At 44.2% G+C, this 12,416-nt stretch overlaps 1 protein-coding gene across 1 annotated transcript; it reads right to left on the bottom strand.

Annotated features, from left to right (window-relative positions):
* Positions 1-3,715: 3,715 nt before the first annotated feature.
* Positions 3,716-5,442, bottom strand: tcf21 (transcription factor 21). Its single transcript, XM_061091541.1, has 2 exons — positions 4,910-5,442; positions 3,716-4,229 (listed from the first exon to the last, which is right to left on the bottom strand). The coding sequence occupies exons 1-2, from the start codon at positions 5,345-5,347 to the stop codon at positions 4,140-4,142; spliced, it is 528 nt and encodes a 175-aa protein (XP_060947524.1). The 5' UTR covers positions 5,348-5,442; the 3' UTR covers positions 3,716-4,139.
* Positions 5,443-12,416: the final 6,974 nt, after the last annotated feature.

Below are 12,416 nucleotides of genomic sequence, written 5' to 3' on the forward strand. Positions count from 1 at the left end.
GCCACCAGTACTGTCAGTGTCCTGAGGATTATCTGGAATTGGCTCAAATGACCTTTTGTAACAGCCTGTTGTTGATAATAGCTTTGTGCCAGGTCACCTTTATACAGTAAACACACATGCTGCTGCTTTTACTTATAAAAGGAACCAAGCCACATGCATCTCCATTTTAAACTAAAGAGACGTCACTACACAGCATAATGAGAGCAGCTTCCGTTTTGCTGCCCTCATTTCCGGCGGCCTCAGTGCCTATTCATGAAGAAGTTATTGTTGATCGGAACCAGACCCAGCCTGATATCTGGACAGAGATGAGAAGTCTCAGACACATGGTGGTGGAGCAGCAGGTGGAGCTGAGGAACATGCAGGCCAGGCTGAAGAAGGCAGATATACGGGCCAGTGAGCAGGAGCTGGGCCTTCTCCAAACTAAAACCCGCTTGGAGGAGCTGAGGCAGGATCACGCTGACATGGAGAAGAGACTGAATGCCAGTCAAATGCAAAGAGAAGAGCTGAGGCAAGAAAATGCGGAGAAGGCTGCAGAAGTGACAGGTCTCAGTGTGAGGCTGGAGGCCAGTGAGAGGCAAGTAGAAGGGCTGAAGGTGGAGCTCAGAAACAACACAGTGGAGCTTTCTACCATACAAGCCAGAGTGACGCTGAACAGAAACGACCTGCAGCTCCTACAACCCAGGTTGGCCGACTCAAACATAGCTAGATCTCTACTGAGCAACAAGTGGATCTTCTGATCAAAGACAATGCAAAGGTGGCGTTTCATGCTGCTTTGACGGACTCAGAAATCGTGGGGCCTCACAGTTCACCAACAGTCCTGAAGTTCAGCAAGGTCTTCACCAATGTCAGACACAGAATGAAAATTAAATGATGATTGTAACAAGTGCTGAAAGTATCTGGTAAGAGAATGTAAAATATGAACAATGAGTGTTTATAATCATCCAAATAAAAACACTTTTATTACCTGTTATCTGAGAATATTATCATTTCATTAAAGTGCTTTATACGGTGGCCCTGAGGGTCAAATCACAATGCCATTTACAGGAAACACAGCAACATGTAATTTTGTTTTGTTTTAAGTGTTTTTCAGAGTCATTAGACAAACACTCCCTAAGTGAATGGTTGACAGACAGGGCCGAAGATGTTTCCAAAAACACTTTTATATTTAATCCAGTAGGTGGCAGTCTGAGGACGCCATAGACTACATGCACAGATAACTGCATCAAGGAGACTAGGGAGAGGCCTGGAGGATTAATATAAAGTGATGTAACCTTTTCTGCTGAGGGCGTGAGGAGATCTTCAGAATCACATCTTCATAAAACAAAATGTTTAAAGTTGATCCAAAGGAAAAAAAAGAATGCAGCTGTATATGTCCATAGCTGAGATATCAGTGTGATGTGAATGTGCAGACAGCCGCAGAGAGAGGGGTCGGAATGTACAGTGTAAACTGTCGATTGAGGCCCCGGTGATATCACACTGGATTGACCACATCAGCCCTGGTAAACAGTAATGCCAGTATAAAGTAGTATCAGTAGTAAAGGAACAATGAGGGCCGACAGGATGGGATCAGCTGGAACACAGGGTGATTTCTGTCCTCCCCTCCGTCTCCGGACCTTTTTCACATCACAGTTTTGGGCAGTTGTCCAACAAAACAATTAGCAAGTATGGGAATCCCGGCCCTGCTCTCATACAGAGGCCCTCCCTCCTTTCTCTCTATCTCTCCTCCTCTCTCTCTTTCTCTCTGTATCTCCTCCTCTCTCTCTCTCTCTCTCTCTGTGTTTTCTGTCTCTCTGCAGCTGGCCCCAGGGGAGAGGCGGCCAAGTTTATTTTCACCACGGTGGTCCCTTTGGGGTGGCGGCGAGGCCTCTGCCACGCCGGCACTGATGTATTAGGTGCGGGTCCTTGAAGAGATGTCGGTGGGACTCTTTTATTACAACAGCACTCAATCTTATTGTTGCCGTTGAAGGATACGTGGTAGTGTCCTTTAAGCACGAAGTGAACAAGTGTGTATAAAAGTCCAACATGCAACATCATCCTTCCTATTGTCGTTGAAAAGAAGCTTTAATGAGTAAAGCAACAGTACAACTTGACTGGTGAATATTAATGGGAATACCATAATGACGACTGATGGGAAATCTGTGGGTGAAGACCATGATGTCAAAGAGCTAAAAACAAACTAGTTGGAGGTCCTTGAGGGACTATTTTCCAAAGTCACTAATGAAATGTTAGGAAATGTGAATGGCTGTCAGCTTAATATGGAAACATTTATTCACTTGATCTTTTTGTGCTTCTTTTTTCTGTTACAATAACCTGATAAAAAGTGCAGGATTACCATCTGTACTAAGGAGGATATTTTTCCATCTGTTTTTGTTAGTTTATTTTATTGTAAGCAAGATTATGCAAAAAAATACAAATTACGAAAAAACTAAAGATATGGGATAGGAAAAAGAAGAACGATCCTTGGTGGCAGTCTACGTTCAGTGTCTCAAAAGCAAATACTAATTTGCTCAAATCAATAATAGATTATCGTATAGTTGGATTATCATTACTGAAGCATTACTATAGGCAACATTTTAGTGTTTTTTCAGGGCAAACCACGACCTGGGCTGTTACCGAAGTGACCTGAGCCGAGTTTGCTATAAAATATCTTGACTCTAGGTATTTTTCGAGCTAATTATGGGTTTATGAAACAATCCCACATATAGAATAAAAGTATCACAAAGCTACTTGAAGAAAGTAACTTAATCAATAAGCAATTCGACAACTTGGTGCTACATGCATGCATATACTGTAAGGAAGAAGCTCTCAAAAACATGGTAAATGTATGTGTTTTGGAGGATGAGCTCTGGATGTAAGAATGAATAATAAACTGTAGCCAGGTCAAAGGATGGAGTGACAGAGAGTGGGAGGGATGGAGCAAAGATGTGGACCAAAAACATGTTGATCCATGTACAGTCCAAGGTCCACACATCTTCAGCAGTGTCCTTTACCTCCATCCCAATAAACCACATTGAGAGAGGGGGGGAGAGAGAGAGGGGGGGGGGGGAGAGAGAGGGGGGGGGGGGCGTGTGCCAGACTGCATAAATAACTGTCTGCATGATGTAAACATAGCGGTCATAACCCGAGCGAATTAAAACAACTGGTCTGGGCGGGATTAAAGCTCAGCTCGCACTTTTTCTACCTTTTTCTACGTTAAAAAAAAAAAAGGCCCTAGGACAATAACTCACACTGCTCCTCTCAAGGCTCAATTCTGATTGGCTTAATATTAAATATAAATTGTCCAGTCAGCACTATGTGTATACCTGATGTTTTTTAGTTTTCTTTTAAATAAAAATATTAAGTTATTGTTTTAATGACATAGGCCTAAAAATCGTCTGACATCCGTAAACATTCAATTAAATCACTCCAGGATTTCCAAATTACACCTCCAGCTTTTTGGGGACTTGTTTAAATCATTCCAGAACTTAAGTTGCATTTTAGGATCCCAGATAATCTCTGAAGGCAAATGTTTGTTTGCGTAATGACCACGGCGTCTACTGTTATCTAGTAGAAACAACAGAGGGAGACTTATCTGCGCTTTGTTGGTGCTCAGGTTCTGCTGATTCTGACGGAGTGGGCTGACGAGAGAGGTCAGGTCAGAGCGTCGGCCCACACACAGAAACAAAAACAACACTAAGAGAAAGGTGGGAACAAAAGACATGGAGCACTCAAGGTGTAAAAGTGGTACAAATATATATTTATACACATTTAATCTGTACAACCATATGAAAATTCGCGCGTAATTGCGCACAGCCATTATCCATCGTAATGCAGCTGCCAGAACAGGTCTGCACCAGTACAAATGCATCTGCAGAGTATTAACAACAACAACAAAAAAGCAATTTAATGCACGTTAATCTTTGAACCAGCAAAGACAACAATGAGAGACATTATGCATTTAAATAAATTCAGCTTGGTTTTATACGGGAACGAAGGAGAGAGAGGACGCACTCTCTCCGTGTTATTCCCACTCAGAGTCTGCAGAGATGAGACGTGTTTCAGTCAATGTTCTGTCCTTTGTTTTCTTTTCTTTCTTTCTCTTGGAAAAATCATCGTTCCTTTAACCAAACGTGGCCCGCGGAGGTGTCCATCTTTCTGCATCACGAGGCCGTTGTTCCACATAGCCTCGTCGCGTTCAGCATCTCCTTCAACTCGTTCTCCGGTTTGCCTGCGACCATGAAAGGCCACGTCTGCGGAGGAGAACACAACCAGGTTAGGTCAAACACGAAGAAAGAGAAATGAGTAAAAAATAAATAAAGGAATAAAAGAATAAAAAGTAATCGTCCCAATAATTTACTTGAATTCTGGATATTGCTTTTTGGAGCTATATCACAAGTTCTACATGCAGAAATATACATACTATTAATATGTATGTTCTGAATTACTTTATCATGGTGACACCTGGTTTAAAAACATTTTCTGTATCACAATAAAAGTTTCAGATAGAATTAATCACAAGCCCTAGAGCTTTTCTATATTATTGTGTTTTTATTCGCCGCTGTACATCGGAGGCCTTTATTTCTTGGTCTGTGAATTGATTATTGATCATGCAAATCGAATATTGGTAAGTCTAAGTCTGTTTTTATAAATCAATAAGGATGAGAGTATTTTCTCCCATCCATGCACCTGCTTAGTGATCACACACGATTCTCACGTTGGTTCTGAGACGTGAGGAGGCCTTGTGTGAAGGCCACATTCCATCCCTGATAACTTTGAAACCTCTATTTGAAAATTAAACTGAGTAAAATAAAATAATTCACTCTTTCTACAGAATATTGGGCCAAATCTAATGAATCTTTAAAAAACAACAACATTCTAATCATAAACTACCAGATGTGTGTCTCTGTGTCTCAGATGTGTTTCCTCTCACCAGGTTGACAGGATGGATATATCCGTTTTCATATTTGTCGTTGGCCAGTATCTGCCGGAGGTGCGCGATGTAGCTGGAGGCGAGGCGCAGCGTGTCCAGCTTGGAGAGCTTGGTGTCCGATGGTACCCAGGGCAGGGTGGTCTTCAGCCGGGAGAAGGCCTTGGACAGCACCCGCATCCTGGCTCTCTCCCTCGCGTTGGCCGCGTTCCTCTGCACCTGCTTGCCCTCCTGCGGCGGACCCTCACCCTTGGGGTCTCTCTTACGCGAGCCGCTCTTCCTCTTCTTGCCCGGCGCGTCCCTGCGCTCCTCGCTGGCGCAGGGCCCCTCGCAGTTGGAGCTGTCCTCCGTGCTCTCGTTGGAGTCTTTGCCGGAGGAGGCGAACTTGAGGATGCCGTCCAGGAGCTCGTCGTCGACATCGCTGAGGGAGCCGGTGGACATGGTGAGCTGTGTCCGACTCAAAGCATGGGGAGCAAAGGCTGATGCAGGGTTGTGGACAGGGTGGGACGACGCACGCCTGCGGGGGCGATGATGTGTTCGTGGACTCCTGACCGTGCGAGGAGAGGAGCAGGACTCTTTATCTCCAGGAGCAGAGAGGGCGTTACCTCATGCTGGGAGGAGACATGGGTGCTGGGCTCTCTGGGTTTCCAGGGCCCCAAAGGAACCCACAACACAGAACATGAAGTTTATTTCCAGCACAAATGTGACCCTAGCCAGACCCTTGATTATTTTTGAAGAGATAACATGGCTTCGTCACTGTGATTTCTTATTTTTAGATCCACTTCAACTTTTTCAAAAAGTCAGGGTTCCTTGAATTTTAAAAAACATCCCACCATGGAGTGTAAACATGACAAAGCAAAAATCGTATTAGGGGTAAAAATAAAACCATTTTCATTTTTTCTGTGTATTATCTTGTTTCTCTAAGTCGTCTTGTATTATCATAGATTTAGATATAAAATTATGAAAATTCCAACATTTAATTTGCTGTAATATGTTGCATTGCGTCTTAATGTCAAAGTTATAATCATTAAAAAATAGGAAAATCTAGTTGTTTTACCTTTAAATTAATCGATTCATTACAGTACAATCATATTTTAGACTTTATCCTATAACCACATATCAGAGTATTCAGTAGCCTCACAGGAATCATGCAACTTTCAGCACATCTCTCAGTTCAACAGGATAAAGTGCAAGCACAGGGGGGTGTCACGTCTCAAATCACAAAGTGGCGCCTCGGTCCCCTCTGATGTAATGGATACCCGGCACCCACAATCCCCTGTTTGGCCTTCCACATCATTCCACACTGATGCTCCATGCACTGGTCCACTCAGGGCCAAGTCCAAACAACACGGCCTCCACATGGAGCTGCTGGAAGTGGAGAAGGTTCAACGGCAACAGGAGAACACGGTTCTTAGTCGTGTGCATCTTGTTCACTATATTAATTATTGTGAGCAATGAGACATATGTGGGATTCTGAGTCAAATGAAGCTGCAGGATGGTGTGTGTGTGTGTGTGTGTGTGTGTGTGTGTGTGTGTGTGTGTGTGTGTGTGAACACGCTGCCTTCTCCTGCACAGCTGAAGCATGTGCAAGGATAAGAGGTGTGTCTCTTGAGTGTTCACCTCTAACCCCTTTGCTTCCGGTGTCACAGCAGATTTAATCAAGCACCACTGCTACGTTGTACCCACCACAATAACACAAGGAAATACAGCAATGTTTAAAAGTGTTGAAGAAGGCCTTTTAGCCTCCTTGCTGACCCAGTTGTGCAGTCAAAAAAGCAAGCAAGCCTCCTTCGGTTATTCAGTGGCTTCAGGAGGTTCTGTGCTGAAAGTGGAAAAAATAGAATTTGCTGCGAGTGGATCGTGCATTACTCTGGATGTAGAATTTATTAAGTCATATAATTATCATTATTGTGTGTTTTCTTTTATAATTACTCTACAATTTTCAAATGTTACTCATATCTTTAATATTTAACTTTTTTGGTATCTGTATGTTTATTTCTATCACCATCTTCTTTGTTATGATCAATTCGTTTTTTGTGTGAAGACGGAAGGGGTTAGGGGCGTGGGATCGGATCAGTGTTTAGATATATTAATAATAATAACAATAACAATATTAAAACATGTATCCTTGTGTCAAAATGTAGGTGGTTTGAACCTTGGGAAATCCTAACAAAAAGTGTTGACAAGAATAGAGCAGCCGTAAAATCTGAAAGAACAAGACGTTCACATGAATGTGCTGCAAAGAGAGAGGGGGGAGAGAGAGAGAGAGAGAGAGAGAGAGAGAGAGAGAGAGAGAGAGAGAGAGAGAGAGAGAGAGAGAGAGAGAGAGAGAGAGAGAGAGAGAGAGAGAAAGGTGAGGCCACGGTGGGAGAGGGAAGAAAGGAAGACAGCGCTTAATCTCCTGGGTGGGCTGGAAATCAAAGCACTTAGTGGAAAAGTAATAATAGAGTCTGCTAGATTGATGATCACCTCTGAGATACATGGATACACCAGAGAGTCACAGAGAGAGTGAGGGAGAGGGAGGTGAACTAAAATAGCTCATGAAAAGTCTCTGCACGGGCCTTGTTTTTTTCTCTCTCTCTCTCTCTCTCTCTCTCTCTCTCTCTCTCTCTCTCTCTCTCTCTCTCTCTCTCTCTCCCACATGAGTCGATAAAACACAGGCCCTGGTGTAACAAAGCCATTACTATTATTTGTACTCACAAGGTTTTAAATCTCATATTTTAATGTGCTAACTGAGCCAAACCTGTTTAGTCCCCAGACGTATTTCAGCTCTCTGTGTGAACGATAACAAACGCAGCACAAGTGTTGAGGAAACTTCCCCGTTGACCGTTTTCTGCCTCGGTCACACACACAGTGACATGAGGCAACAGGTGGAGCGAGGACGAGGGAGAGAAAAGGGGAGCGAGGGGGAGAAAGAAAGAGGGGACCCTGGCAGTTATGGAGGGACGTGCTGCTAATTAGCCGGTTTGGGGTCAAAGGCTAGGCCGGTGGTGTGATGTCACCATGAAAGGACGGGTTCCAGATGTTGCTCGCAGGGCCACCGGGAGGGGGGGGTACGGACACCTGACTCCTCGGGGTCATTATCATTTCTCACACACACACAAACACCTTTTGAACATGTGAAGTAACGGCATGTGCTGAGACAAAGACATTTGAAAACCGTGTGAGAATGGAAACAACTATCTGTTTGATTGGGACACTATTCTTGCACTTTCAATGCGCTGCTCAAATGTCAGTGTTTGTAATTTGTTTAATGCTACAGCATGTGTGTGTTTGTGTGTTTGTCATATAGACTGTATTGAAAGATGTGCCCCTCAAAAGTGAAGCCAAAACCTCTTGACTGGCCCCTAGTGGCTGGCTACAGTATAGGTCACAAAAATGGTGTAAAATGTAACGATTGACAGTTGAGACTCACTCCCATAATTGGTAGATCGTGCATATTGGTGGGACCGTGATACCAAAGATCCACTCCTCGATCGGTGGTAGCCTACCCATACCTGGGAGATTTTGGCTTATAGTTAGCTATTCCCCCCTTTTTTCTGTAACGAGTGTGCAAAAGCAGCTGATTACAAAGAAGTCAGGTAGAGCACTGGGCTGCGATGGGGTTCTTGCATGATGGACATCTTTGGTATTGCAACTTCCGGCAGAATTACTTGACTAAAGGATTCATAGTTCAGCGTATCCACTTCTCATAAGACGTCCAAGCTGATGAGTTGTCAGGAGTTAAAATAACAAAAGTAATGTCTTGTGTGATTAAAACTGTGCACGACAGCTGCAATATCATTTTATTTCCTAACAAGAAAAGTGAAGAGAATTTAGATTTTAGCTTGACTGTAAAATGTAAAAAGAGTCCACACTTTAAAGTTGAGATCAAGGGGAATTATTATTTGGAGCAAAAACAGGGGAAATTAAAACAGCCGTGTTTCCAATGAACAATATTAAACGTGTTTAAAGAGGAAAAAGATTTGATCTTCTTCTTTATCCTCTTTCTTCACCCATAGTTTGTTACCACCTTGTAAGTGTTTTTCTGAAAAAGGCAAATAAACGTGAGAAGGAAACATTTAACTGTGCAACAACTGACTAATGTGAGAAATTGGGGGAGGAATGAAACTAATGACACTAAACTAAATAGAGTTTTATTTACTGGAAAAACATTCCACATGTATTTCCCTGTGAGTCAAAGAATGAAAGAACAAACAACACTAAAGTTTTTTGGTTGCTGCACAGAAACAGACTGAGGAACTAATCTTGGAGTGAGGCTTGGGGTGAGAAAAACATCATCCATCTTTGTCTAAGTGCGGCAGTTCCCTGTCCCTTATCACAGCCGTACTCCCCCAGCACACGCACACATGCACTCACCCACGTATGCACAAATTGCTTTTCACCTCAGTTCAAGTGGCTCGAAACTAAAGGAGGAAAAATCAAAGCAAAATAACTAAAACAGAGGTTGTGGAGAGTGCAAACATACAGCGGGGAGAGGAGAAAGTCATTGCAAAAGGATGTGGCAGACAATAAGAGAGAATTATGAACATGTTTATGGGAGTGGAAATATCATTATTATATTTCAAAAAGACTACGCTCCTTTGATATTCTGTGACAGGAACATCCGGGGGGTTGGGGGGGGACAAGGGATCCTCCACAATGAGACTGATATTCTGTCAAAGTGTAGGTTAATGACCCGGAAGTCTTGTCCTTCCAGAGTGAGGGAGTTGGAGTGTATTGGTCTCTGGACTCCGTGCACACATGGGCACTTATCCGTGTGCATCTGTGTTAAATGTACTGGATTTCACAGTGTGTGTGACGGATGGATATGGATCATACAGAATTAAAGTGGAATGGTGGAATCCGGGAAATGCCTACACGGGATTGGCCGAAAGATCGTCCCTTCCTCCCCCTGACAACCAACCACATGACTCAAGACCAAATCTGGGATTCTTTCACTGGGCTCAAAGAAATTGTGTTGTACTTCTGGACTGTATATACATATATATACAAATTTATATAGACTGCAGGTCCGGAGAGTAAAGCCAAATAGGAAAAATGCCTGAAACCTGTATAATGACCAGCAGGGGGCAACTCCTTTGGTTGGAAAACTAGTACATTTTTATGGAAGTCTATGAGATAATGTCCTGGATTCTCTCTTGATTGATAACGCCAGTAAACAGTGTCATAGCTCCAAGTCTTTATCAATACAGCATGAAGTTCATATCGTAAATTATGGCCCCATTTAAAGTAAAACAGACGATAAAGTATGGTATGGGGTGTGGCTACCCTGTGAATGACACATAGCAGCGTCCAGTGGGTGAGGTTTGCAGGTGTAGGTGGGTGTGTTATGTCCTCATGCTCTCAGTCAGGCTCCACCCCCTTCTCTTCCAAATATGGTTATTTTTGGCCAAAATGCTGAGCCCGAGGATTCAAAACTGCAGCTCGTGAACCAATGGGTGACGTCACAGTGGATTGCCACTTGGTTCTGTTGAATAAAGTTGGATTATATTGGACATTTTCTCACCCAAACCCATTCACACACCAAAGTTACCTTCACACTAAGCAAGTTCAGTTTGAAAGTGTCCATCAGCAGGTATCAGCAGAGTACAAGCCAGTTTTGATCTCCAGATGATTGCTTGCAAAGTTGTAAGTCGCTGTTCCTGTCGATATAGATCAGTAGCTGTGCAGCTTGTTGTTAAAGATAAAAAAAAGAAAAATGATAACCAGACTGATGGAGATGAATAACAGCCCTGCAGGAGATGAGGCCTGAGAAACGAGTGGAGGCAGCCGTGAAAACAATAACTTTACAAGGAGAAAGATTCACAGTAGCAACCTGAACTAAGTTGGTTGCTGAAATATCCATTGGCACTGCTGTCTTAGTGGTTCTATACCCAAAATACACACACACACACACACACACACACACACACACACACACACACACACACACACACACTTAAGCTGTGTTGGCTTGAGGTTGAATTGGCTGCGCGCCCAAAGTGTCCTGTCGGAAGTAAGTGAGATGTGATGCAGCTGCAGTTTGAGTGTGTTTGTGTGAGTGAGTGTGTGTGTGTGTGTGTGTGTGTGTGAGTGAGTGAGTGTGTGTGTGTGTGTGTGTGTGTGCTTGTGTGTGTTCTATGGCAGTATATGGCACTTTTTTAAACCTCTGTTGCAACCTCTGGACCAACTTGTGGCCTGGTGATCGGATGCAGAGATAAAAGCTCTGTGTGTGTGTGTGTGTCGGTGTGTGTGTGTGTGTGTGTCGGTGTGTGTGTGTCGGTGTGTTGGTGTGTGTGTGGGTGGCTTCACTTTGCAGGAGTGGGCAGCAGGGCAGTGTGGGACAGTGCTGGGTTTCAGAGTCAGAGGTCTGGTCTCTGTCATTGTGACTGAGGCTACAGTTTATAAACAGAGAGGGAGAGGGACACTGCTCAGTTTTCCATCTCACACAGTGGTACGGTTCAGACGTGTGTGTTTGTGGTTTAATCCTCCAACCAGGCCTGAGCTCCCGGCACCCAGCTAAACCCTTCTCAGCAGCCATCCGTGCCCCCCCACCGACCCCCCCACCCCTTCCTCTCTTTCAGCCAGATCCCCCCACCCCTCAACCCCCAGTGTCCCCGGCTGCTGTTGTTGGATGTCTGGTCAGTCCCGTGCAGCCAAAACAAATAGAGGGAAGAAAACAAGGACTGTTGAGGGAAGAAAACAAGCTATTTAGCCAAGATGCATTCGCGCACTTCTTACTGTTTAAACACTAACATGCATTTCAAAGTGGTATGCACCTTCATGTCCACAGACCAGGTTAAACAGACTCTTCAGTGTCACACAAACATGAGTAAAACTTAACATCAATAATGTTAAATACATTCATCCCCCTTCTCATAACCTAGGTTGTGAGAAACTGCATATGTCTACCACTAATGCCATTTTGCCCTTTACAACTAGGGATGGGTATCGTTTGGTTTTTATCCGATACCGGTTCCTAACCGATACTTTTAAAACGATACCGGTGCCTAAACGGTGCCAGAACCGATACTTTTTTCAAAAAAGTGCACAAAACGATGCTTGACTAAGAAAGGCTTTTTTTATTGCCAAATATATTAACTGTTTAAAGTAGATTATAAATATAAAAAATAAATACAAAACCCTTTTTAACTCAAAACTATGAATAACATACGAACTGTTAACAAAAGTTTACACTATACTTAAATAAATAAAAATAAATACAAAACACACACACTCAGACCCCCCCCCCCGTGTCTCCGCGGCTGGGGCCGTCGCTGGGGCTGTCGCCGGTCCCGGAGCCCGGTCCCGGAGCCCGGTCCCGGAGCCCGGTCCCGGAGCCCGGTCCCGGAGCCCGGTCCCGGAGCCCGGTCCCGGAGCCCGGTCGCGGCGCACCGCCACGGAGGAAATGCGCCCGGCGGGGGCCAGCCAGCGCCGGGGAGAGGTCTCACGAGGAGATCCTTCCCCCCCCCACACCTGCACGGGAGCCCTGACGCACGCGGGGTGCGGGCAGCGCGGGGACAAGAGT

The sequence above is a fragment of the Limanda limanda genome, chromosome 18, assembly GCF_963576545.1.
Source record: "Limanda limanda chromosome 18, fLimLim1.1, whole genome shotgun sequence".
Classification (NCBI taxonomy): domain Eukaryota; kingdom Metazoa; phylum Chordata; class Actinopteri; order Pleuronectiformes; family Pleuronectidae; genus Limanda; species Limanda limanda.